The sequence below is a fragment of the Callorhinchus milii genome, unplaced genomic scaffold (genome assembly GCF_018977255.1).
Source record: "Callorhinchus milii isolate IMCB2004 unplaced genomic scaffold, IMCB_Cmil_1.0 Scaffold15, whole genome shotgun sequence".
NCBI lineage: Eukaryota > Metazoa > Chordata > Chondrichthyes > Chimaeriformes > Callorhinchidae > Callorhinchus > Callorhinchus milii.
The window spans coordinates 4,495,449-4,520,681 of record NW_024704756.1 but is presented as its reverse complement, the minus strand read 5'-3'; the positions used below and the strand labels follow the sequence as shown (position 1 = coordinate 4,520,681).

The following is a 25,233-nucleotide window of genomic DNA, read 5'->3' as shown; positions in this document are numbered from 1 at the left end:
TTTGTGTTATGAAACCAGTGTTGGTGTTAAAGCTGGCAAGTGAATAACTGCATAAACTAAACTGTAGTGATGTGTGAGGCAAGTTTAATCTTTGTGTCACTGCTGCGATCATAACTGAAAAGGATTTCATTGTCATAAATTTAGCAACGTTGCTGTCTTTACAGTCCGGATCAATGCTACAGTGATCGATCTGAATAAAGATATTTGATATTTGGTTTGAAATGCTAATGTGTTCGGAAACAGATTATTTTGAAAAACAGCTCTGTGAACCTTTTTAAAGCCAGCACGCCTATTTGTGAGACAATGCAGAGCAACGTTCAACATTTAACAGCTAGGCATTTCTGTACCACGGTGGGTTTCACAACAGGTGCTACGTATGCTAAGTTCGATCTCCTCGTTGGCTAAACAAACTTGCAAATATAGCTCTCAGTGGAAATCAGTTTTTTCTTGCAGAACTCCTGAACCCGCACAAAAGGTTGCGAGAATGTTTGTTCCAGGAATTAGTTGTCTTGCTCGTAGGTTAAGCAAAGTTTGGTATCCAATAGGAGATCCGTGGGTTTTTTCCCCTCTGTACCTCTTAAATGTACATTGGCAATGCTCCACTGGAACACCGCAATGACCTGTGTGTGCAGGTTTCTCCCCCACTTCAAGTCTTGTCAAATGGACACTGCAATATGTACAATAACAACTTGTGTTTATACAGTGCACATCATGTAAGATAACAGCAACTTGCATTTAGATAGCGCCATTCATGGGGGGTAGCGTCCGAGTGCTTGAGAACAGTTGTGGAGCCTGATGCCGAGCTAGGGGATGGGGGAAGGGGACCGTAGGCATAGTTGAAGAGGAGCAACCAGGTAAGCGCGACCTGAAAATGGGGAAGGGGGCAAGGCGAAGGAATTGAGGGAGAGAGTTCTGCAGCTTCGGGACGTAGTGGCTGAAAGCACAGCCGCCGATGGCGGGGCGGAGAGTCCGGGGGACAAGGGGGAGGCCAGAGACAGTCGAGCAGAGACAGAGGGTAGTAATAGAGGGAGAGAGCAGGTGGAGAAATGGTGTGGGGGTGGGACGTGAAGGGATTTAAATGCAAGAGTGAGGGATCTTGAAATTGATCCTCATTGCAACAGGGAGCCAATGGAGTTTGACGAGTTCTGGGGTAATGGGGGTACAGAGTTGAGCACAGTGAGAATGCGGGTGGCGGATTTTTAATGTCTTGGAAAAGGGTGGGGGAGCAGAGAGATGGAGTTCCAGAGGATAGGGGCGTACTGTACTTGCTAAAGGAAGCATGGAGAGGCTTAAGACAGAAGTTTGTTCACACAGCTTAATGAAACAGATCTGGGTTGCTAACTTGTTCTACAGCAAGAGTTCAACACTGTTTTGAACAGAACAAAATAACTTTGGTTAAACAAACATTGAAAGCTCCACTCGGGATCGAAGGAATCTTAGAGCGCCCTCCATTGGCCACAGGCATTCACAATTTTCTTACAATAAGTTTGAAAGCAAGCAGCTAAAATCATAGTTTCTTAAGTGTAACAGCAAAAGCTATCCATAACATGTAGTACGGAGATGCCAGGATTTGTGGACTTTCTTTTTTTTTAATCGCATTCAGCATGACTCTTTTATGGCAAACATTGCGTTCAAGGTGAGAGACGTTAGTGCTCGGAGTGAGTTGGAAATTTCCATTTTGTATACTCAATTTCACCATCAAACACTCCCAGGTCAGCAAACACATTTAGATGCAGAATAAAGAATAAATATCTCCCTCCGTAACTCAACACAATGCCTTATCCCAAGTGAAGATACAGCATTTGGTTTCTCCAATCAAGCCTGGTTTATTTGGTCGCACCCTTGTCTCTGAGCCAGAAAGTTGTGGGTTCAAGACCCAGTTGGGGATTTTGAGCTCATAGTTTAGCATAACGCAGTTCTGGGGAGAGAGACCTGCATTGTCTCGGTTGCTGTCCTTTAGATGAGCCAAACTGTCTGCCACGTTAAAGATCCTGTGACAGAAAATCAAAAAGATAAAGGAGTTGCTTCTAGCGTCCTGCCCCCCACAACCCCGTTCAATAACAAAAATAGAAGTCGCTGAGAACACTCAGCAGGTCAGGCAGCATCTATGGCGAAGGAAAGTGAGACAACGAAGGGACGAAGGGTTGTGGACCCGAATTGTTGACTCATTTTCCTTTCTCTCCATAGATGCTGCCTGACCTGCTGAGTGTTCGCAGCTGTTTTGGTTTCAGATTTCCAGCATCTGCAGTATTTTGTGTTTTGACTCCATTCAATAAAATTGGTTATTCACTTCAAGGCTACTGCTTTGCACAAATTTTCTGCTGTGTTCACCAACAAAATAAATATGCGCTACATTTTACAGTAAAATTCTCTGAAACACTTTCGAGACTTTTGATGATGTGATAAGAAACGCAAGGATTAAAAGAAGCACCATTTTCCGTTGTCACAACAACAAAATTATTTATAGAGCGCCTTTCACATCGGGAGGACGTCCCAAGCATTGGACAGTCAGAGGTCAGGACCCGAGCAAGGAGGAGGGGTGGGGTAGGGGTGAGGGAAGGCAGAGAGGTGGGAGGGAGACTCAAGGCACGATCAAAGAGAAGTGTCTTGAGACCGACCTTGAAGGAGGCAAGGGAGGAAGCGAGGTGAAGGGACTGTGGGATGGAGTTCCAGAGTGTGGGGGCAGAGAGGCTGAAAGCCCGGCCACCGATGGTAGGGCGGGTCGGGCGGAGACATGGAGCAGACCAGAGCGCGCTGAATGGAGGGAATGGGCAGGTTGGTAGGGAGTCAGCAGGTCAGAGAGGTAGGAGGCGGCAAGGCCATGGATGGCCTTGAAAGTGAGGACCAGATCTTGAACTCGATCCTCTGGGGGATGGGGAGCCAGTGGAGTCGGACAAGGGTGGGAGTGATGGAGTCACGGAGCCTGGTGCATGAGAGTACATGAGCTGCAGTTTTGGATGACCTGCAGCTTGTGAAGGGAAGGGTTGGGAAGGCCAATGAGGAGCAAGTTTCCGTGATCGAGCCTTGATGCGATGAATACGTGGGTGAGGATTTCAGCAGCCTGAGGGGGAGGCAGTGGCGGAGTCTGGCAATGTTGCGGTGGTGGTGGTAGGCAGTGCCGGTCATGGCGCGGATGTGAGGGAGAAAGGACAGTTCAAGGTCAAACAAGTCACCCAGGTTCCTGACTGGCTTAGTGAGGATGAGTGTGCAGCTGTGGTACCAGGGCCAGAGGTGCGGAGGTGCTGGCGCGAGCCAATCAGGAGCGTCTCGGTCTTGCTGACTTGATGTATTGAGAGCTGTAGTGTAACTCAATTGAAGTGGACAATGGATCGTGAAACAATTGGTTAATGTTTGAATTGTGATTCCTCTACAAATACAGATCGATCAATATTTCAGGATCACAAGTGGTTTCCTAACCTGCCCCGTATACAATGCAAATCAAAAACAATTGTATATTGAGAAAATAACAGTTGCAAAAGCCAAATAAAAGACATTTCTGAAGCAACTCATCAACTGTGCAATTAATATATCGAAGATTTCTTTTCAGCCAAACGTTCGGAGGCTTAGACTCCTCCTGCCGCAAGGAATTGAAAGTTTCTAAACGGTCACCTTGATCGAATGAGGCTGAAGTGTACACTAAAGATAAGAGACCATTTAAAATTGCACTTGCTAGCAATATTTTTAAAGAAGAGCAAGCATTTGAATAAACATTTGACTTGTAAACAATAGGGTGCAGAGAGTACATCAGAGTTCAATTGAGGAAATGTACAGAGTGCAAGAGAATAGGAAGCACTGGTTTGAAGATTAACTGTTCAATGCTGGGTGGACTTTATTTGGCTTTCCTAATCGGTTGCAGTTCCAGTCTGCTGGTAGGAAGTGGACACCACACAGGATCTAATGGTAACGTGACAGATACAGAGAGCATTAGTGCTCAGTCCCTAAAAGCTGCTCCGTGGGGGTTGGATCCCCTCTCGACTCTCTTCCCCCTCCTCGCTCCCTCCCTTCCCTCCCCTCACCCTGACCATTTCCCCCCTCCTTGCTCCCTCCCTTCCCTCACCCTGACCATTTCCCCCCTGCTCGGGTCATGACCCAACTGTGCAGCACCTTGGGACGTCCTCCTGACGTGAAAGGCGCTTTATAAATGGAATCTTGTTGTTGTTGTTGTTGTGGATGAAGAATGGCCAAGGTCTTAGATATCAAGGCAGCAATGGTCAACTAGCCTGGGAGCTGCCCCTGCTAACACATATCATCAGTGCTCTAGGGTACAATTCTAGGCACCCCAAGCGAGACCAAGAACTATAGAGGAATCTCACTAATTTTAGCATCTCTGGAGGTCATATTTCAGGTAGTCATTGTACCAATGTCAGAGGACATTGAGACCTGCAGTTCATTCAGGAAGGAACAGGTTGGATTCTGCTCTCGTGAGGGGTTAGGGCAGGATATGAGATTGTGGAACACCGTAAGGCTCAGGAAAATCCACCTAGGTTGCATTTACCAATTTCTGTAAGATTTTGAAACTTGCGGCTGTTGAATCCCTCTCACAGAAGCAGGAAGCTGTGTGAGTACATGGCCCAAATCTTAAGATTTTATCTTATCCAGGGATTCCTGGGACAGAGCATCGAGGCTCCAGAACACAAGGGTGGCTGGCATATTAAAATCAGTCTGGAATCAAAGAATGCGAACACACCCTCATATCCAGGGCTTGGTACCTTGATTGGCACAAAGTCATAAACAGCAGCTGCTACTGAAGCACATCACTTCCAAATAGTTGACCCTCATTCAACAGGTAGGTGTGTCTGTACCTTGGCAGGGACGAGGCTCACACATTAATGCTCAGACATTTCATGCCAAGTTGTGCTGATCACAGACAGGAGTTCCTGCTATCCCATCGAACAAGGGGTCAACCTTGCCTGTGTCAGGCATTTAATATACAATTAGCTGCTAGATTGGGGTCGGAGTTGGGGGGCAGGGGGTTGGGGAGATAGGATAAGCCAACACATCCTTGGGGATAGCTGGAGTCCACACTTTGTTTCAGTCTCAGGAGTCCAATTCCTGACACAGACAAGTCTGTGGTACTCTAACACTACATCAAATAATACACTCCACAGCATACTCTGTGAAGCACAAACTTATGTTTAACTTAAGGATGTTTATTTCATTGGTCAAACCCCAGCAGTTCCCCAACACACTATGGGGTCCCCAAGCCTTAGCTCCGGCCACCCTGTGCCTGCTATTTTTTTTTTTTGCAATCAGATTAGCAAATTCACTCGGCAGAATCAGAAAGCATTCTGTCCCTCTCTTTGCCCTCTTCCCCTCCAGGAGAGAGTACACTCTCCATTCAGACAAATTGAAAATTTCCACGTGTGAGTGCTGGCTTGGACCCTAATTGGCCCATGTATTGCTACACGAGCAGCCCAGCTGACCAAAAAAGGCAATGTTTCTGAATAGTTAGCTTGGTTCAGCAAGACTACTAAATGTCTTAAAGAGTGCAAGCTTTATCTTACATATACAATTAACTGCCTTTTCTGAGCATCGTTCGCCCTCTACTAGTAAGCACAGCATTGAGCAAGGAACCCCAATTGGAACCCCCCCCCCACCCCAATTGAGCAGTCACAAAAACAGCAGTAGTTTGTAGATGCAGATTAAGGTTTTAATATGTACAACATTGTTAATCCATTAGACACTAGCACCAAGTAAACCTACCCTAGGATGTGTAGAAGCTTAAATTACTTTTGTGTTGCAAGTCAGACATGTTGCATTCAATATTTATTAAATAAAGGATAGTCAGGAAATGTTGCAATGTAAAGTTTGGAGCATTAGTTTAAAAAAACTTCAGTAACAAGTGAAATAAACAAACATCTGCGAGTACCAGTGGTTAGACATGGTACAATTCATCACCAACATGATTTATCTGCTATGTTGTGGCAAGATATTAAGCAAAGAACAGGCAAACAAAGGGTGGTCTTGCATACCTTAATACAAGTCACAGAAAGACTAGCAGAAGCCTCAGATCTCTCATATGGTAGCATGTCCCCTTAAAATGGGATTGTAGCAATAGACAGCTGCGGGCAAACCCGGCACCTAATCCTATCAGCAACTTTTCTTTTGTAAGGATGATGGCCATTTTTAAAGGGGTGGGAATGGTGCCAGTGGGCAGGGAGAGGTTTATGATGTCTGTGAGTAGAGGGGCAAGGAGGTGGAGCTGGGAGGTAAGGAGAGGGGTAGGGATGGGGTCGAGGGAGCAGGTGGTCGGTTTCATGTGGGTTATCGTGGTGGTGAGAGGAGGAGGAGGAGGCAGGTTTGAAGGTGTGGAGGGAGAAATGGGTAGGGACCAGGGTGTGAGGGGGAGATGGTAGTAAACAGAAGGGCAGAGGCAGCTGAGCGGATCCCCTCAACTTTGGTTTTTCACAGTTGGCGTTGGAGGAGAGGATGGGCGAGGTGTGAGAAGGGTTGGTTGGTGTTGGACAAGAGGAGCTTGGGGTCGTCTTTGGCCTCCAAGATTGTCTTGGGAGTAGGACAATTTAGTGGAGGCGAGGGCGGAGCAGTAATCTTACTTCATTGAAATGTCTCAAAGTGCTTCAGATTTACTGGGGTGTCTATCGTAGGTGAGCACAACAGGAAATTTGTACACAGCTACATTCCGCAAACAGCCATGAAGCAAATGACAAATTTAATCTTGGAATTTATTGGCCAGGATACGGAGAGAAACTCCCTGCGCTTTGAATAGTGGCACCTGAACAGAGAAGAACTCAGCTTAACGTCTCAACCAAAGGAGGGCACATCTGACAATGCAGCACTTCCCTAGAGGTGTACTGGAGTGTCAGCCAAGTCCTACTGTGGGGCTTGAATCCACAATCCTCAGACTTGAGCTAAACATGCTACCAACTGAGCCAGGCTGACATCCCAGCTGCGATTAATTTAAGTGTAAACGATTCATTCATTTAATAAGCACCAAAAATGAACAAACATGGTTTTACGGATTGAGAAACAAAATAAACTGGAAAGGTAAAGGCAGAACAAGAAGCATTGAAGTGTAAATTGTGCCAAGTGTTTATTTTATAATAGCTATTATGGTAATACTGACGTGAGCAGCTTCATTACTGCAATATTAGTGTTAACAGCATCACTGTATACAAGCTTAAAAACTCCAGTCTAGAAAGATGGCCAGCTCCTGCTGGCAGTTTAAGAGAAAATAGGCTAGACTGATACACAAAAGGTAGAAAACTAGTGAAGTTACACTGTGGAATCTCTTCAACCTTAAAGGCAACAGATTCTATAATAGTTCACATTCGTCTAGAGACATTCGATATTTCCGTGTAGTATTCATTCCTTCCAGTGGGAAAAGCAATTGTAAAAATAAACTTAGGTCACACAAAGTTTAAATTTGAAAAATACTCTAAATCTTAAGAATGGATTACAAATTCAAAACCGCAAGACAAAATTTAAGCTAGTAGGTGCACAATACTAACTTAGCTTTTGGATCAAACCAATGGCTATAATTGTACTATTTCTGGTCAGTGCAGTCCTGCTAACTAATAGTCAAATAATTAAGGAATTTACATAGTCATCATGTGGTACATCACCATAGCATGCAAATAAAACAGTATACAAAATAATTGTTTTTGCTTAAAGCAAATACGTCCCTCTGCTGGCTCAGTTCCCTTAACTGTACTGAGGTTTGATGTTGACCCTGGTCTCCTAAAGAGGAAAGAGAAAAAAAAAACTGAATGTACAAAACTTGTATCTCATTACAAATTTGTTGGTTTACAAGCAAACAAAACATGCACTTGCACTGGACAACAGTAACCTGTGCTTCAGTTTGTTTGCTGGTGTCCAACAGCATCACAAAGTTGGTTTTCCCACTTATGACCAGCAGGAACTGAACTGTATTTCTTTATAGTATTTTCTCTCTACACAGATAAAGACAATAGCTGGAAAAGGCTAGTGGACAATATACCAGGATGGGCGAATTAAACTGTCCTTACTCCTGGGATTGGGGTGGTAAAGGAGGGTGTTGGGGGGGAGGGAAGAAGACTCAACTCAGAGTCACGACAACGACCTCTGAAGGCAGTTATGCTAAAAACACAAGACGTGGAAGGATCCTAGTTAAACCCAGTTCGAATAGACTTGACAGCAGCTGAAACCAACTTACCCAATGCAAGTCCAAATTTCAATGCATTTAAATCAAAGTGATCCATTCCCTACACCTTAAAGCAACACTAATAAAATCAGTTGGAATGAACTTTCTACTCAACTTATCTGGGGGGGGGGATAAAATCTCCTTGCATGTTCCTCAGTTTAAAATTCTCTAGTTATCTCACACGGTACCATACTCAAGCCATTCTTGCTGCAAATGACTGCAATGCCATGAAGTACAGCACTTCAAGAAGATTGTAATCTCATAAGATTTTAACTCGATCAATTACACAAGGACTATTTCCAAAGATTACAATAAGAGTTTTATGCTCCATTATGCTTTAGGAACAAGGTTTGCAATGGAAACTGGTAGCAACTGGGGAGAATTGGAAGCAATGAAGCTTAAGAAAATGAATGCAACTCATGTCATTTAGGGCTGTTAAAAAAAAAGACTGGTTGCCTATTTACTGACTGGGCTGTGTGACGCTTCCAATTCTCTTGCGTCTGAATTGGCCAAGTCTCCAGTTTCCAGAGAGCAGACTGAAATCAATAATGATAATAGTGGGGCTGACCAAGAAGTTGCAAGATCACTGGATAATCCAGACAGTCATTTAAAGTGACACGACAACTTCTTCACCATAGATCGTGGGTGTTGAGATCAGATGAGCTCTGCTATTAAACTCCATACAGTAAGTGGGCGAACTCACTTCTTGAACTAAACAAGTCTATCGATTGATTGATTGGACACTTGTTTGATTGAAGTTTCATAGACAAGGGAAACAGCAGTCATTAAAAACAATTACAGGTACATCTGTGCTGTGCATGACAACTGTTCAATGATGAAGCCCCAAGCCTGTGCCACTGCTCAACTCCATTCTAACACCGTAGCACTGCACAGGGTAAGAATTTCTCATGCAGGATTACAAAGACACACTTTACCTATTGTATCCACTAAACCATTTCATACTGGTTGTTTGTGATGTATCGAGACAAACAGCAGGCCAGCAGAATTCCAAACAACTGAGGGTAAGGGGGTGGGTGGGGGGGAAAAAAGAAAGAACACATGAGAAAATTTTGTATGGAGTAAACTGAAATTTCAACAAAAACATGTCAAGGCTGCAGTTTGGTTTGTAGTTTATATACATGTAAAGATTATTTTTGAAAACATTCTCCATTGCCGCATAAATCTACTTTAAACAGCTTTGCAACAGAATGGGGGTGGAGGGGTTGGGAGCGGGGAGAGAGGGGGGGGGTAAGGGAGGGGAAGGGGAGTGGCCGATGGCATGGTCGAAGAGGAGGATCTTGAGGCAGGACTTGAAGGAGGCTAAGGAGGGGGCGAGGCGGAGTGTTTGGGGGGATGGAATTCCAGAGGTTGGGGGCAGAGTGGCTGAAGGCTCTCCGGCCAATGGTGGGGCAGTTGGGTCGGGGGACGTGAAGCAGGCCGTAGCCGACTGAGCGGAGGGAATAGGCGGGTTGGTAGGGGGTTAGGAGGTCGCAGAGGTAGGGTGGGGCGAGGCCATGGAGGGCTTTGTAGGTGAGGACCAGGATCTTGAACTGGATCCTCTAAAGGATAGGAAGCCAGTGGAGTCGGGCGAGAGTGGTGGAGATGGGGTCACAGAGTTTGATGCAGGAGAGGACACAGGTTGCAGAGTTCTGGATTATCTGCAGCCTGTGGAGGAGGAGTTGGGAAGGCCGACAAGCAGGGCATTTGCAGTCGAGCCTGGAGGTGATGAAGGCATGAACAAGAGTTTCAGCGGCCTGAGGGGTGAGGTAGTGGCGGAGTCGGGCGATGTTACGGAGGTGATACGTGGATTTTGGTTGAAGGAAGAATGGGGAACGAACAGTTCGAAAATTTCAGTTTCGCTTGTGAAAATATCAACTGGAAGACTTTAAAAGTAACTCATTGAAAAACATTTGCAACTGGAGACTATACCTGGAAGAAGGCAATTCCAAAGGCAATTCCTGCAATGATTCCAATATTTGTCTCCATAAAATTAGTCACCAGTTGGAAACAACCCTGCAATATAAAGTACGACCAATTACTATTTCACGTCAAGTCAGAGCTTTTAGTAGCTCAACTACAGGGCCCAGTTAACCACACAATACCAGAGATATTGAACAGCGACTGCCCAATTTAGAGCAATATTTTGCAGTCAGTTATGTATTTTCCCAACTTAACCAATGGTATCATCAATTGCACATAATAGTTAGGGAAGTTACTTTGTTGTGCGTTTTTAACTCTACGTGGCTGCCTACGTTATTTGTACCACCAAGATTCAGCAACGCTTAGGCCATGTTGTAAGACATGTATGAGTTGTTCCCAAGGAGAACAAATAGTTCCACGTTACGTGCTGACTAGAGATTTCAAATACCTGTATTTACAGCAGAATTACTTGCACGACTTGAGGTACCAGTATTTATAGTTTCCACTCACTCAATGGCAGAGATCATTCAATGCCTTTCTTCCAGCTGATCAATGTGTCCTTAGACTACAAAGCGATTGCTTGAGGGGCGGATAGAACCAAATGGAAGGTAACCAAACAGTCGTGATATCATTACAATGTCTAATAAGTCTTAAAAGAAATTATGACGTCTTTTTTAAAATAGGGTAGACAGTACAACTTTTTGGTCACCCTGTACAAGCCAGCATTCGACTTGTCTGCATAATGTTTTGAGTGCTTACTCCACAAAGCAATGTTTGGTTACTGCAATTGCAAGAAGGAAGCTAGAGTTGAAAGTAAATAAATGACCTCGACAATACTGAGGAATCAAGTCAACAAACGTTCCCAATTCACTTTTGCTCTGCGTCAGCCCATTAATTTCTTTAAAAAAAATCTTACCAGTTCAATATCATAGCTACAAAAGAGGTTCACAAGGTTTGAAGGCTTAATGAGCAGATACCAGTTGAATGTCAGACCCGAATGTACAGCATTGCTACAAGTCCACATAAACACGGGTGAGCTGTGTGTGACATTGCAGATGCGAATACACTGGCCAGACACTGGCACCACTCATCCCAGAGATCTATCGGCAGCATCTTTACAATCATTATATTCACAATTGACAAATTATATTTTTTGGGTCAGCCGGGTGACTGACACATGTGGAAACCCATCACCGTGCTTAAGAGTGTCCAAACCAAGCTGAAATTTCCATTCATCCCACACGGAAATTCCAGAGACAGATTGTTGGAATGGAATGCGCACTCTCTCCCTGGAGGGACGCATCTTGCTTACCTAATTCCAGAAAGTATTAGACGCAAGTTGGCAAGAAACAAGGCTTTTGCACCCCAGCTAGACAATTTATACAGAAGGGTATAATTTACATTTTAACGCCTTTAATGCCAGGATGTCTCAAAGCGTCTAAATTTAATCTGAAGAACATCAGTCTTACCGTGTCATAAACTTTGTCTTTCACAATGGTTGCATTCTTCAGGTCTCCAGGCTTGCAGTCACTGTGATTTTTACAGCAGCTAAATGGAATTCCATTCTCTTTGAAGTAGCCAGTGCTAAGCCAGTCTGTGTAGTTCTGTACACCACAGCAATGCAACTGTAGAGAATAAGAAGTACAAGCTGCAGACAGATTTTCAAAGAGCAATTTTCCTTGCGAATGCTAAAGAGTGCATTCTTGTCAAGCTGCCATGTGATTCCAGCACCTAGTTCACTAATCTTCCAGCAAATATCATTGCCACCTTTATTTTTAGGGTACCCTGGCTAATCACTGGGCACCGAGGAGCATTTGAGTTAGTTGTGGAAAGGTTTAAAGCTAAGTTAGATGAGCAACACATCTTAGGCAGGACTTGCTAACAGCAAGTTGAATAATAGCAAAAATCTGCTAATTATAAACGTCTGCCATTATGTTTTCTGAGCTAGTAATGCAATGCACCTGCATTAATTGTATCCAAAGGAAGGAATTGGGAGGAAAAACAGGATACCATGCAGAGTTGGGGCAAAAGACTAATCCATTTTATTTTACAGGGCAACCAATAGAGTTTAGTAAACCGAAGCTCCGCACAGTAATTAGTGCTGGAAAAGCTATTTGATCTGCTTCTAATTGGAGATTCAACTGAATGTTCCTAGAGATTCAAAAAATGCTTCCGTTTAATAAAGAAATGTTTCCAGTTAAAGTAAAAATTAGTTTCAACATTGGAGGTTGATGATCTTATTTTGGATTGAACAGCTATTGTTAAACAGTTCAGTAAGTGGCTAGTTAAATCTAATACTGTTCACCATAAAATAAACTAGTTGCTAGAGTGAATTGGTTACTCACATTAATTTGCATGTAATCCAACGGAAAGTCTGTTCCATTCCTAGAATATTGGTTTATAGCCTTTTCCAGAGAGACCTTGAAAATGCTTCTAATCTGAAAATAGTTAATGCAGACATTTAATTCTGAAACAAACTCAAGTTGGAAGCCAAAAATGTAGTATTTAAGTTGCAGCTATAAAATACTATGCAAAATAAACATCACACAATCACCAGTTTATCTTACAGATCTTACAGTTTTAGATCCTTCAAGAGAACACAGCTCCACTGCAAGCTCACCTGGGTGCCACTTTCCTAAACTAGTCTTTACAGAAGAGCAACCATTTCAATCAAATAAAATAGCTTTGTTTGCTTGCACACTCCACAAGTGCAAGTATTATTACATTTACAGATAGCTATGGATGCAAAGCTTTCCATAAAATGGCATAGGTGATGTCCCACATGAAGCACGCAATTTATACTGGCCAGGGGAGAGCAGGGAGAACAATTACAGATTTGCCAACTAAATAATTTATGAGCAGTAATCAGGTACTTGACACATGGAACAATCAAAAATAGCAGTGGTAGCTGAACATCCAAGCACATAGGTGCGTGCCAGTGACTAACTGTACAGCAGTAAGAAGTTAACATTTCTCAACCTGTATTAGAATAAAGTTTGGCTTAGGTTCAACATCCAACACATTCTGTTCACAGCTCAGTTAACAGGACATTTAAAATTGCAATGCAAAAGCATTTTACTGAGGCATAAAACGGCTGACACTATTTTAATTTAAGGATCATTAAGAGATTAGTTTACTCAATTCTTTGAGAGGCCAAGAGCCTTTCACTATAAGCCGTTGAGTTACGTTTCCATATAGTCTGCATGTTTTGCAAGGTTATTTCAGCAAAATATATCCCCTGAGGAAACAGTATTATAGGGTGTTCCTAATCTGCCTAAAGCAACTAAGATAAGTCATCTTCTGTACTTCAACTAAAAATTACTGCAACATTTTTATTGTAAAAGACTTAAATTTTAAACAGTAAGCTGGTGTGTTTCCATGAAGGCTAAGCCTTGGTTGATTGACTTAACTTCATATCATGGGTCTAAGCATTTTCGGTTCTCTTGGATTTAAACATCTAGTATAGATGCAATTGAGTGACAGTACCTTATTCTAGCCGTTTGGGGGCACTAACTTCACAAAGGGTAATTGCACTGCACGATCACAGCCACCAAGTGGCATTTTGCAGAGGATGAAGAGGCACACAAGCTACGCAGTGGCTGAAAAGTGAGCAACGTTAAGTTCATGTACTCCCTCAATAATAATCCTTGCATTTGATATAGCGCCTCATCACGGCTTTGAGATGTCTCAAAATGCTTCACAGAATATACTGTAATGTGAATTAACTGTATCTTTTGTGGGCGAAACGCAGCAGCCAATTTCGCAAAGCAGTGTCCCACAAACAGTTGTGGATTGAGTGAACAATTTGTTATTTTTTTTGAAGGAATTATTCCCCCCAGAAGAGCAATCACCCAATCAACTAACAACCGGGTTCCTACTTACTGCTAAGTAAACAGAGGTGTGTGGAGTAAGGAAACTTGCCCAGTGTTTCGCCCTCTCGGAAAACGAACCCAAGTCTCTCGCTTGCAAGCGAGAGCTCTAACCAATGAGCTACAGGACTCCAGTAAAGTAAGGAAAATAAAAAGCAACTATTTCAAGCAACAAACTGGGAAGGAAAAAGCTGGAAGTGAAGTGTACTTGATCTAACTGGTCAGCTGACAAGTCAGAATTAACAATTCTCAAAGCACATATATTAACTGGTTGGGGTTAAACATGTGCAAACAGATGCCTTTGTTATGTAGGCAACAAGCAACGAACATTATAATCACCTGTGATCCTTTTCATTGGTTGTTGGATAATTAAGAGCACCTGTAATTCCTTCTGAACATATGCTAAATGCTAACAAATCCTACTCTAGTGTATCATGTAGAGGATGAGACAGGATAGAGCAAAAAAAAAACAGAGCAGCTATACTCAGACTCAAACAATCCCACAATGCAAGCCCAACACATTTAACACAATCAATTCATGAACTGGAAATCCAAAGCAAAAGAGTGGTTAAAGTGAAGAACCAATCCTTACCTCATGGCGGAAGATAAACCCGGAAATTCCAGCTACAATTTGTGCCAGGAAGAGGAGTGACAGGATCATAGCATACTGGCAAAGAAAAACAAAGATCACATTCCAGTCTTACAAAAAGATTTTGGTTTACGATACTGAATTAAAGCAAACATTTCTGTAATCGCAGGTGCAACCACCATTCCAGGATTAGGAGCCAGCCAGCTGCCCACTCTGCCTTAATTCTTCAAAACAATTTGTTTCTGGGACTGATTGTGAAATGAGACAAAAGAATTTGTACACGTTCTTCAAAACCATTCAGTCCTTGAACAGTTTATCGGGGAAGTCAGAAACAGTGAGCGAGGCTGCAAAACTATAACCCATAATAAAGAACTAACAGTTTAAACACAAATTTAGTTATATACCTTAGAGTTAGTTTAACTGAGGCAATGATTAATAAAAAGTCAAGACTGGAGGGGAAAGAAGGAGCCTGTGTTGAGTTAAACTGATTTCTCCCAAGGCAGCACAGAAGTGTGACAATTGGCCTCAGAAGGGAGAGAAAGCCAGCCAGCATTTGCAATCCTGATCACTGTTCAGTGACCTCTGCTGGAGACCGTTACATGCCAAACCCCAGCAATGAGAGGATTGCACTCAACTGTAATGCAATCTCTCTATTGTCACGTCCTGTCAAATATGGCATCTAGAATCACACAAGAGTGAATGGTTCATTTGGGCAATGTGCCACAAGGCAATCAAAACCGATGCACCAAAGGCATCAGCATTTTCAAGAGGGGAAAGACCAAACACAAATCATCATTTTCAGGAAGCATAATTGTTCTGCTCAATTCTCGCATTGCACATGAAGCAAACTGTAGTTAGAGATGATAGAGTAGTGGAGATAAATTAAGTACATACCAATTTCAGCATCCACGTGCTGCCTCGACATGTTGCGAAGCATCCAAAAAGGCCAAATACAATGATAGTTGCACCAGTTCCAATAAGCACATAAGGAGCATTTGTGCTTTTGTCAGCTACAAGAGCCAGGTACTCTTCCAGACTCAACTTACCCCATACTCCTACTGCCAACAACACCACCCCTGTAATCTGAAAAACAAATATTAAGCAGTTTGTTTATAATAAACCCATCCGCTGAACTTAACCATTTAAGATGATCATAATGTTCTGATACAGGTTCATAGCTGAACCTTCAACCCATCCCTCTCTGTCACCAATTGACCTGCTATTTCCAACACTTCATTTCTACTGTAACATTACTCATTTTAGAAAAAAATTCTACTGAAGCAATGTTAAAACAAGCACAAAGTACACCTTACGTTGCAGCTGTTTGGTAACCAGAGATTGCTTTTCACCCCAAGTTATAAAAACAGTAGGTTCAAGAAGTTAAATGATAAGAGAAAATGTAAACATTAGACAATTAGTGTGGAAGACTTGCCATCTTTAAAGGTCTACCATTTTTACAAGTTTTCCTACAAATATACTGTCATGAGGATAGTGTCTCAGAACACTTCACAAGATTTTATTGTGACATGCAGTCACTATTTTGGGTCTGAATTCAGAAGGGGCGACAGTGCTGCATTATCGAGAGCTGCTATGCTTCAGAGGGTGTTAAATTGAGGTTCCAGCTACCTGTTCAGATGAACATTAAAGATCCCATAACACTGTTTGAAAACATTTCTTAGTATCCCAGCCACAAATTCTCCATTGACTTCATGACCGCTTGTGGGACACGGCTTTGTGTAAAAGGGCTGTTCTGAATGCCTACAAATACTCAAGTCATTATAGTTCTACTTGGAGATGTTGCAACTTGATAGGTACTACACCAAATGCAAGATTCAGATTTAGTTTGCAGCACAGGCAACTGTTTCATTTACATCTCGTCCACTCATAGCGCTCAGCTACCTTCCTTGTGTAAATGGTTGTGCTATGATTACCAAATTTTGCAATTTCCCAATCGATTTTCAGCTGGCTTTTCAGTAAAACTCAAAAGGTCGGTTCAGCGGCCTGGGTACAATACACTCCAATCAATAGCAGCACAAATGTTCATGTTCAAAAATGCACTTGCCATTTGAAAGCAGCTAAAACAGAAAATATTGAGAGCCGAGTATCAACTGACTTTAATTTTAAGGTAGCACCTCTTTCAATGCCAGATTGCAATTCGGACACCAAGTCACATAGTTATGGACAGTGCAAAGGCTTGGTGCTGCAACAAAGTAGTGCCTTCAATATGTAGGACAATTCTACGATAGCCCTGAACAAGTCCTCACATTAAAATCAGTCAGTATTCACCCATATGCTGTGTGCAAAGGAATAAAGGTTGGCATAGTATTTAATCTCTTCTAGTTAAACCAGTGTATTTCAGAGGAACACAACAGCATACAGAACTGCCCAGTCACATTTGTACAGTAGAACAAAGGTACATAAGGCTATATACTGGTCAGACTGATCTCTCGTTAGTTACAAAGGCCGCTTACTGAAATTCAAGCAAGGCATTACACCAGAGCAATAAGATTTCAAAAGATTAGATACCGTTTGGAGACAGCCTGGTGAAATTCCTGTGCAAAGCAGCCTCGTTTAGAATTTGGATTGAAATTCAATACTCATTGAATTGAAATTCATTACTCAAGGAGTCTTCAATAGTCACTATGCACCCTCATTTCTCCCTCCAACAAGGGGGGCAGATAGGTATCCTATCTTGCTCTTCACTCGAGCAACAATAAGAGCCAATCAAATTGGCAAAAATTAGAAGACAAGTGCCCATTTAAGGTGATCACAATACTATAAGTGAGCAAATCTCTTCCTTAATATGTTCAAAGCAATTAAGAGCTTATCGTTCTCGGGAGCACAAGATGTTACTACAAATGCAAGGCATTTCTCTTGCACATGGTCATCTCGTGTTTCCAAGAATGCAAAGGACCAGCTCATACCAGTCTCCTAAAGCCACTCAATCCTCAGTCTATCCCATCTCACATCCCATCTGAAGATCCTCCTCTTTCATCGTGCTCAATGTCAAACTCCACCACTGTTAAACTCTACTAGATGCTAACCCGGGTGAAGGGCACCATATATATGCAAATTGTTGTTGATCTTGTAATCCAAGATTTAATCATGGTGACGGGTTTCTACAAGTTCAGACACCCAGCTAACCAAAATGATTTAACCCCTGGTCCACTCTTTTCTCAGAAAGTTATTCTCTCGTCCTGTCCCCATACATGAGGGAATCCTTGCTATGAACAAACAATCTTTAAGATGGATACTACATTTGCTGATGGTAGCCATGGCACTGGGCACATCTCCAGGAATGTGGAGTCCTGTAGCTCAGTGGTTAGAGCACTCGCCTTGCAAGTGAGACACCGGGGTTCAATTCCAGGCAGTGCGAAACCTTGGGCAAGTTTCCTTACTCACACGCCTAATAATAATCCCTCCAAAACAAAACAATAATAAATTGGTCATTTTCAATCCACGACTGTTTGTGGGACATTGGCTGCCACGTTTCATCCACAAATATACGGTTAATTCACTTTACAGTCTATTCTGTGAAGCGCTTTGAGACGTCGAGAAAACGTGAAAAGTGCTATATCAAATGCAAGGATTATTATATTATTATTAATAATAAACATCTCAATACCCCCTATAACAGATGGCTTCCTCATCAAGTCAAGGCAGGAATTTGCACGAGGACACTAGACTAAAGTCAGCTATCACTCCAAATATCCAGTAACCTGGAAAGATGGTGCAGAATGAAGTTCAGATGTGATGCTCTCTACAACTGTAACCTACCTATATTCCAATAAATTAAAGGGGCCTGCACCCTTCCTATAATACAAATAACGCTCTCTTGGCTAAGATAGCAAGAGAGCTACTGGGGTCAACTAATATCTGAACAAGAGTCACCTTTAGGAGAATGTGTTATAGAAAAGACAAATTATGTCAATTGTAAGTTGTTGCAATATCTGTGCAAGATCTCAGAAATTCCAATACAAATTTACATTTATATTGCACCTTTCACTTCAGGAGGATGCCCCAAGGTGCTCGACAGTCCCGGCTTGTCACCAGGAATACAGAATATTTGTTAAAACTTAGCCACTGAAGCATTGCTCTAGTACAGACTCTCTATCACTATCAAAAGTGAATGTGGATCCATTACAGGCAGAGACAGGAGGAATTATAATGGGGAATAAAGATATGGCAGTCTTAAACAAATACTTTGCTTCTGTCTTCATGTTAGAAGACACTGAAAACTTACCAAAAATCAAGGGGAACCAAGAAGCTATTGTTAGTGAGCAACTTAGGGAAATTAACATCAGTAAAGAATTAGTACTGGAGAAACTGTTGGGATTGAAAAATGACAAATCCCCTGGACCTGATGGCCTGCATCCTCGGGTTTTAAAAAAGGTGGCTGCTGAGATAGTGGATGCCTTGTTTTTGATCTTCCAAAATTCTCTGGATCCTGGAATGGTTCCCATTGATTGGAAGATCGCAAACGGAACACCACTAGTTAAGAAAGGTGGGAGAGAGAAGATGAGGAACTATATACCAGTTAGTCTGACATCGGTAGAAGGGAAAATTCTAGAATCCTTAATTAGGGACGTCATAGTGGGGTACTTTGATTAGGCAGAGTCAACATGGCTTTAGAAAAAGGAATCTTTTAGAGTTCTTTGAGGATGTAACTAGCAGGTTAGATAGGAGGGGAACCAGTAGATGTAGTGTATTTAGATTTTCAGAAGGCATCTGACAAGGTGCCACATAAAAGGCTGCTACACAAGATTAGGGCCCATGGAAATAAAGGCAATATATTAGCATGGATCGAAGAATGGCTAACAGAGAGTAGGGATAAACGGGTCCTTCTCAGATTGGCAAGATGTGACTAGTGGAGTGCCACAAGGATCAGTGCTTGGGCCTCAACTATTTACAATCTATATCAATGATCCAGACAAGGACATGGAACTTAAAATATCTAAATTTGCAGATGATACTAAGCTAGGCGGGAGAGTAAGCTCTGAGGATGACACAAAAATATTGCAAAGGTATACAGATAGGCTAGATGAGTGGGCAAGAAGGTAGCAAATGGAATATAATGTGGGGAAGTGTGAAGTTATTCACCCAGGTAGTAAAAACAGAAAAGCAGATTATTTTCTAGAGGGAGAGAGACGAGATAGTGTTAGTGTTCAGAGGGATAATAATAATAATAATAATCCTTGCATTTGATATAGGCTTTTCACGTCAGGAGGACGTCCCAAAGCGCTTCACAGAACACACTGTAACGTGAATTGACTGTATATTTATGGGCGAATGCGGCAGCCAATTGCGCACAGCAATGTCCCACAAACAGTCGTAGATTGAAAATGACCAATTTATTAGTTTTGTTTTGGAGGGATTATTATTAGGCTCTGTGTGGAGTAAGGAAACTTGCCCAAGGTTTCGCCCTCTGCCTGGAATTGAACTCAGGTCTCTCACTTGCAAAGCGAGTGCTCTAACCACTGAGCTACAGGACTCCACTGAGCTACAGGATGTGGGTGTCCTTGTACACCAGTCACAAAAAGTTAGTATGCAGGTACAGCAAGCAACTAAGGCTAATGCATGTTGGCGTTTATTGCAAAAGGGTTAGAATACAAGAGTAGTGAAGTCTTGCTGCAACTGTATAGGGCCTTGGTGAGACCGCACCTAGAATATTGTGTCCAGTTTTAGTCTCCTTATTTAAGAAAGGACATACTCGCCTTTAGAGGGGCTGCAGTGTAGATTCACTAGGTTAGTTCCTGGGATGAGGTGGTTGACCTATGAGGATAGGTTGAGTAAACTAGGCTCTGAGACGCCATCCGGCATGGAGGGCGCTATATAAATCTAAGTTATTGTTGTTGTTATATTCTCTAGAATATAGAAGCATTTGGGGTGATCTTATAGAAACATATAAATTCTTATGGGGCTTGACAGACAGTGTGAGACTGTTTCTCCTGGTAGGAGAATCTATAACTAGGGGTCACAGCCTTAAGATTAAGGGTCAGCCTTTTCGAACATAGTTGAGGGAACACTTCTTCACTCAGAGGGTAGTGAATTTATGGCATTCTCTACCCCAGAAGGCTGTAGATGCTCAGTCCTTAACATATTCAAGACTGAGATTGATAGATTTCTAAAGGATAGAGGGATTAAGGGATATGCGGATAACCCGGGCAGATGGAGTTAGGTTAGAAGATCAGCCATGATCTTATTGAATGGCGGGGCAGGCTCGAGGGGCCGAGTAGCCTACTCCTGCTCTTAATTCCTACGTACAGGATCCACTGCAGTCCATGCAACATGGCAGCTTTAACAAGCCCTCAACATTAATCTATCAAAAATCTACTTTTTGTAGTAGCAAGGTGCATTTAAGGATTGAACTTCAGAGGTTGAAAGGCAATTGGGGCATACTATATTCAGTTAATTTGTCACAATATCACATATTGTTACACCATGTGGCGTAACAAGAGTCGTACTACAAAAGTATAATTTATTCAATATCCATCAAATGCAACAAAAACAGCTGGAATGTTCCAGTCATAGAAATTAACTTGTCTACACCACTTCTAGCTGTTGACCCTTCAATGACGGTTGACAGTAAACACTTTAGAGGACATAAATTCTAGAATTTTAGCAAGTCAAACAAGATTTTCCACAGTTGTTTAATTAGTTCATGGCTCCTCATTAGGCTGCATAATGCTCCACCTCTTCTATTAACATTTTACAGCGCTTTTCACATCAAATCGAGTCAAAGCACTTCACACATGATGTACTGTAAAGTGTGATAGCTTTTTTGTAGGTGAACATTTTGGAGCAAAGTGGTACAAATACTATAAACCTTGTGCCAGTCAACATGATGACATACTCCAAGCATCCCATCCACCAGTCCAATAAATGTTCCTGGTGGCATCAAATGTTTCTCTCTAGAATCTAACTCCAAGTTAAATGCTGACTTCCCAGTCTTTTTCAATCCACATACTGTACTTCTAAAAACTAGTTTGAACAGTGGTTTCTGGGCTACACTTAAGAGTCAGGACATATGATAGTAATTACTCAGAAGCTTTGAATTACAAATGGAGTAAAAACTATTCTTTCTCGTCTCCCTGCAGAAATAGGAACATGTTTTGGAAAGTATGAAAATGCACTGGACCTGTTAAAAGTAGGAATTTGCATTTCCATGTGGGAAGTTATGAAAACAAACCAGATGTTAAACAGTAGGCTCAGGTGAGTTTCTGGAGTACAGCCCTTCGTTCACAAATTCCACAGAATCCATTTCAAAAGAGCTGTAGAGTGTCAGTAACTACAGTATCACAGAAAGCATTTTTCTCTCCTGCAGTTTCAAAAACCCTTATTCGTCTGAGAGAAACAGGATGCGTGAGCAGGGAAAGCAGCAAATTAGCAAATTTCCTTGATTCAAGAGGCTGATAATTAGTGGGGGAGTGGGCAGAGACAACACTACTCGGTGACACCAGTTATGTTACACCCTCTCACCAAGTCTTTGTGAAAGAGGATTTTTTCCCCATTTTGCAGGGAATAAATGCTAATCAACCAGGGATCAAGGCCAAACAATCCCTTCTGATTTGACTCTTAAGTACTCGATACATGGAGATTAAAACAATTCTGGAGGACGAAAAACAATCACAAATTTATAGTCAATTTCGATTGTGTTCACCAACTCCAAACATAGGGCAACAGGCTCCAAGAAACAAATGAAGTGAACACACAAAGAAAACTACTCTCCTAGGATAGGACTACAAAGAGGCAGGCAAGGCAACCTCATTTCTCAGGCTGATTTAAGTTGTGAAATACCCAGAGGAAGGGAGAGAGAGAGTAAACTCAGGGAGGGGAGATTCTCAGAGAGAGAGACAGAAAAAGAACAAATCGCAGAGAGAGAGAGAAAGAAGAAATCCTAAAGAGAGAGCGAGAGAGAAATCCTCAAAGAAAGAAAAAGTCGGCAGAAGGCAAAAAGAGTCGACAAGAGGCTGAATCACGTAACAACAACAAAACCCCGACGAAAAGGCAAGAACCCGCGACAGAATAGCCTCAAACAAAAGGAGTTAGAGATAACGAGCGAGAGACAGACAGACACAGAGAGAGACAGAGACAGAGAGACAGACAGAGACACACAGAGAGAGACAGAGACACACAGAGAGAGAGACCGACAGAGACAGACAGAGAGACAGACAGAGACACAGAGAGAGAGACCGACAGAGACAGACAGAGAGAGAGAGACAGAGACACAGAGACAGATAGAGAGAGAGAGAGAGAAAAACAGAGACACAGAGAGAGAGACAGACAGAGACACAGAGAGAGAGACAGACAGAGACACAGAGAGAGAGAGAGAGACACACACACAGAGAGAGAGACAGACAGAGACACACACAGAGAGAGAGACAGACACACACAGAGAGAGACAGACAGAGACACACAGAGAGAGAGAGAGAGAGAGAGAGAGACAGACAGAGACACACAGAGAGAGAGACAGACAGAGATACAGAGAGAGAGAGACAGACAGACACAGAGAGAGAGAGAAAGAGACACACAGACAACTTTTCCACATCAGCCATAATTTTAACACACGGTCCCAGGAACAAGGAGAGAAACTTGCACTAAAAAAAAAGTTAAAATACAGGGTCTCACTCAGTTTGTTGTGTTTTTTGTATATAGTTTTCTTTAATAGTTGGTGTAAGTTAAATTGGAAAAAAAGTTTGAAAAAAGCTTTTTTTCCCCCCCAAAGAATCATTTTAACGAATGAGGAAAAAAAATCCCCCCCCCAAAAATAGTCGCGAAAAAAGTTGGGAATTTTTATTTTCTTAACAAAAAAACTCTCTCTCTCTCTCCCTTTAAGTTTTGAGGAGAGAATAAAAACTTTTACGAAGCTCTTAAAAACAAAAAAAATCAGTTTCTTAACTTTTCAGTAGTTTTTTAAAAAAAGTTTCGAAAAAAAGTTTGAAGTTTAAATTCCCCCAAATTTTTTGAGACTAAACCAGAAGTTTAAGACGAGGAAATACACCTCTCCAGTGTCTGTGTGTGTGTCTGTGACCCTGTGACTGTGTCTGTCTGTGACTGTGTGTGTATCTGACTGTGTGTCTGTCTGTGTGTGTGTCTGTCTGTGTGTGTGTCTGTCTGTGTGTGTGTCTGTCTGTGACTGTGTGTCTGACTCTGTGTGTGTCTGTGACTGTGTCTGTGACTCTGTGTGTCTGACTGTGGGTGTCTGTCTGTGACTCTGTGTGTCTGACTCTGTGTGTGTGTGTGTGACTCTGTGTGTGTGTGTGACTCTGTGTGTGTGTCTGACTCTGTGTGTGTGACTGTGTGTGTGTGTGTGAGAGAGACTCTGTGTGTGTGTGTGTGTCTGACTCTGTGTGTGTGACTCTGTGTGTGTGAGTGACTGTGTGTGTGTGTGACTGTGTGTGTGTGTCTGACTCTGTGTGTGTGAGTGACTGTGTGTGTGTGTGACTGTGTGTGTGTGTGTGTGACAAGCCGGGAGCGAGTCTATCGCAGCCCAACAGGTACCAGGTCCGGGGCCCGCCCGCCCGGGGGCCCCTCTCTCCCCAACCCGCCCGAGGGCCTCTCACCCAGAATAAGAAGCTGAAGACGATGAGGAAGGTCTTGAGGCAGGTGATGACCGGTTTGGTCTGCAGCCGCCGCGCCGAGGAGCTCATGGTGAACAGCGCCAACCCCGACCTCTGCTGCCGCCTCACAATTAACTCCTCCCTCCCTCCCTCCCGCCCGCCGCTGCCAAGGAAGTGACGCCTCCCCCCTTAGCAACCACTTCCTGCCCACGCCCCGCCCTCTCATCCACATCCACACCGAGAGCACAGCCCCTCCCCCCCACCCCGAGCACAGCCCCTCCCCCCCAAGCACAGCCCCTCCCCCCCCCACCCCGAGCACAGCCCCTCCCCCCCACCCCGGCACAGCCCCTCCCCCTCCCCCCCACCCCGAGCACAGCCCCTCCCCCCCCCCGAGCACAGCCCCTCCCCCCACCCGAGCACAGCCCCTCCCCCTCCCCCCCCGAGCACAGTGCCCCCCTCCCCCCCCCCCCGAGCACAGTGCCCCCTCCTCCCCCCGAGCACAGTGCCCCCTCCCCCCCTCCCCACGAGCACAGTGCCCCTCCTCCCCCCCCCCCCCCGAGCACAGTGCCCCTCCTCCCCCCCCCCCGAGCACAGCACCTCCCCCTCCCCAGCACAGTGCCCCCTCCTCCCCCCCCGAGCACAGCCCCTCCCCCCACCCCGAGCACAGCCCCTCCCCAGCACAGTGCCCCCTCCTCCCCCCCCCAGCACAGTGCCCCCCCCACCCCGAGCACAGCCCCTCCCCCTCCCCCAGCACAGTGCCCCCTCCTCCCCCCCCTAGCACAGTGCCCCATCCCCCCACCCTGGAGCACGGTGCCCACCCCCCCCCCACAACCCGGAGCACAGTGCACCCCTCCCCCCACCCATGGGCATGGTGCCCCTCCCTCTGGGTGCACAGTGGCCCCTCTCCCCCTCTGGGAGCACAGTGGCCCTGTCTCCCCCCCCCCCCCCACTGAGAGCACAGTTTCCCCCCACCCTCTGGACACAGCTCAGCTCTTGTACCTAACACATGCTGCAGGGTTGCTATTCAGAATGCAATGGGTTATTCTGTTCTATTCATAACCTATTCATAATAACAATCCACAAAATACGGTCACTACACTTTATAACAATAATAATCCGTGCATTTGATATAGCGTTTATCACATCTTCTCGACA

General features: G+C 43.7%; 1 protein-coding gene across 1 annotated transcript; it reads right to left on the bottom strand.

The window, feature by feature from the left end:
* Window positions 1–7,035: 7,035 nt before the first annotated feature.
* tspan6 (tetraspanin 6) lies at window positions 7,036–24,212 on the bottom strand. The gene is given in 8 exon segments (NM_001293021.1): window positions 7,036–7,698; window positions 9,076–9,156; window positions 10,070–10,153; window positions 11,530–11,685; window positions 12,406–12,498; window positions 14,522–14,596; window positions 15,413–15,601; window positions 24,082–24,212. Coding segments are annotated over 7 exon segments (753 nt in total). The 5' UTR covers window positions 24,169–24,212; the 3' UTR covers window positions 7,036–7,698; window positions 9,076–9,087.
* Window positions 24,213–25,233: the final 1,021 nt, after the last annotated feature.